Consider the following 253-nt stretch of genomic DNA (forward strand, 5'->3'; position numbering starts at 1 on the left):
TCATACAAACTCACTGCTGAGCCATCTCTCCCTCCTCTCCTTCATCTTCTCTTTCTTCGACTTGATTTTCTTCTCGTCCGGGCCTGTGAAAACACATGCAATAGTTACATGACGGGCTTCACTCGATGGAGTGAGAAAGCCTGCTCATTAAACAGGAGGAAAGGCAAATTCATAAATGTGTTAAAGATACATCAAAGGTGGTGAGGGAATGACTCCTCCGTCCAGACTGAGAGCGGAGCTGGACGAACCGAGA

General features: G+C 47.0%; 1 protein-coding gene across 1 annotated transcript in view; it reads right to left on the reverse strand.

The window, feature by feature from the left end:
• Nucleotides 1-253, reverse strand: part of LOC103363327 (protein FAM207A-like) — a 25,591-nt gene continuing 25,338 nt past the window's right edge. The window contains exon 4 of the mRNA XM_008290041.1: nucleotides 1-83. Within this exon, the coding sequence (XP_008288263.1) occupies nucleotides 1-83 (83 nt within the window). The remainder of the gene's footprint in view (nucleotides 84-253) is intronic.

This window comes from Stegastes partitus, unplaced genomic scaffold (assembly GCF_000690725.1).
Source record: "Stegastes partitus isolate 25-593 unplaced genomic scaffold, Stegastes_partitus-1.0.2 Scaffold652, whole genome shotgun sequence".
NCBI classification, from domain to species: Eukaryota; Metazoa; Chordata; class Actinopteri; family Pomacentridae; genus Stegastes; species Stegastes partitus.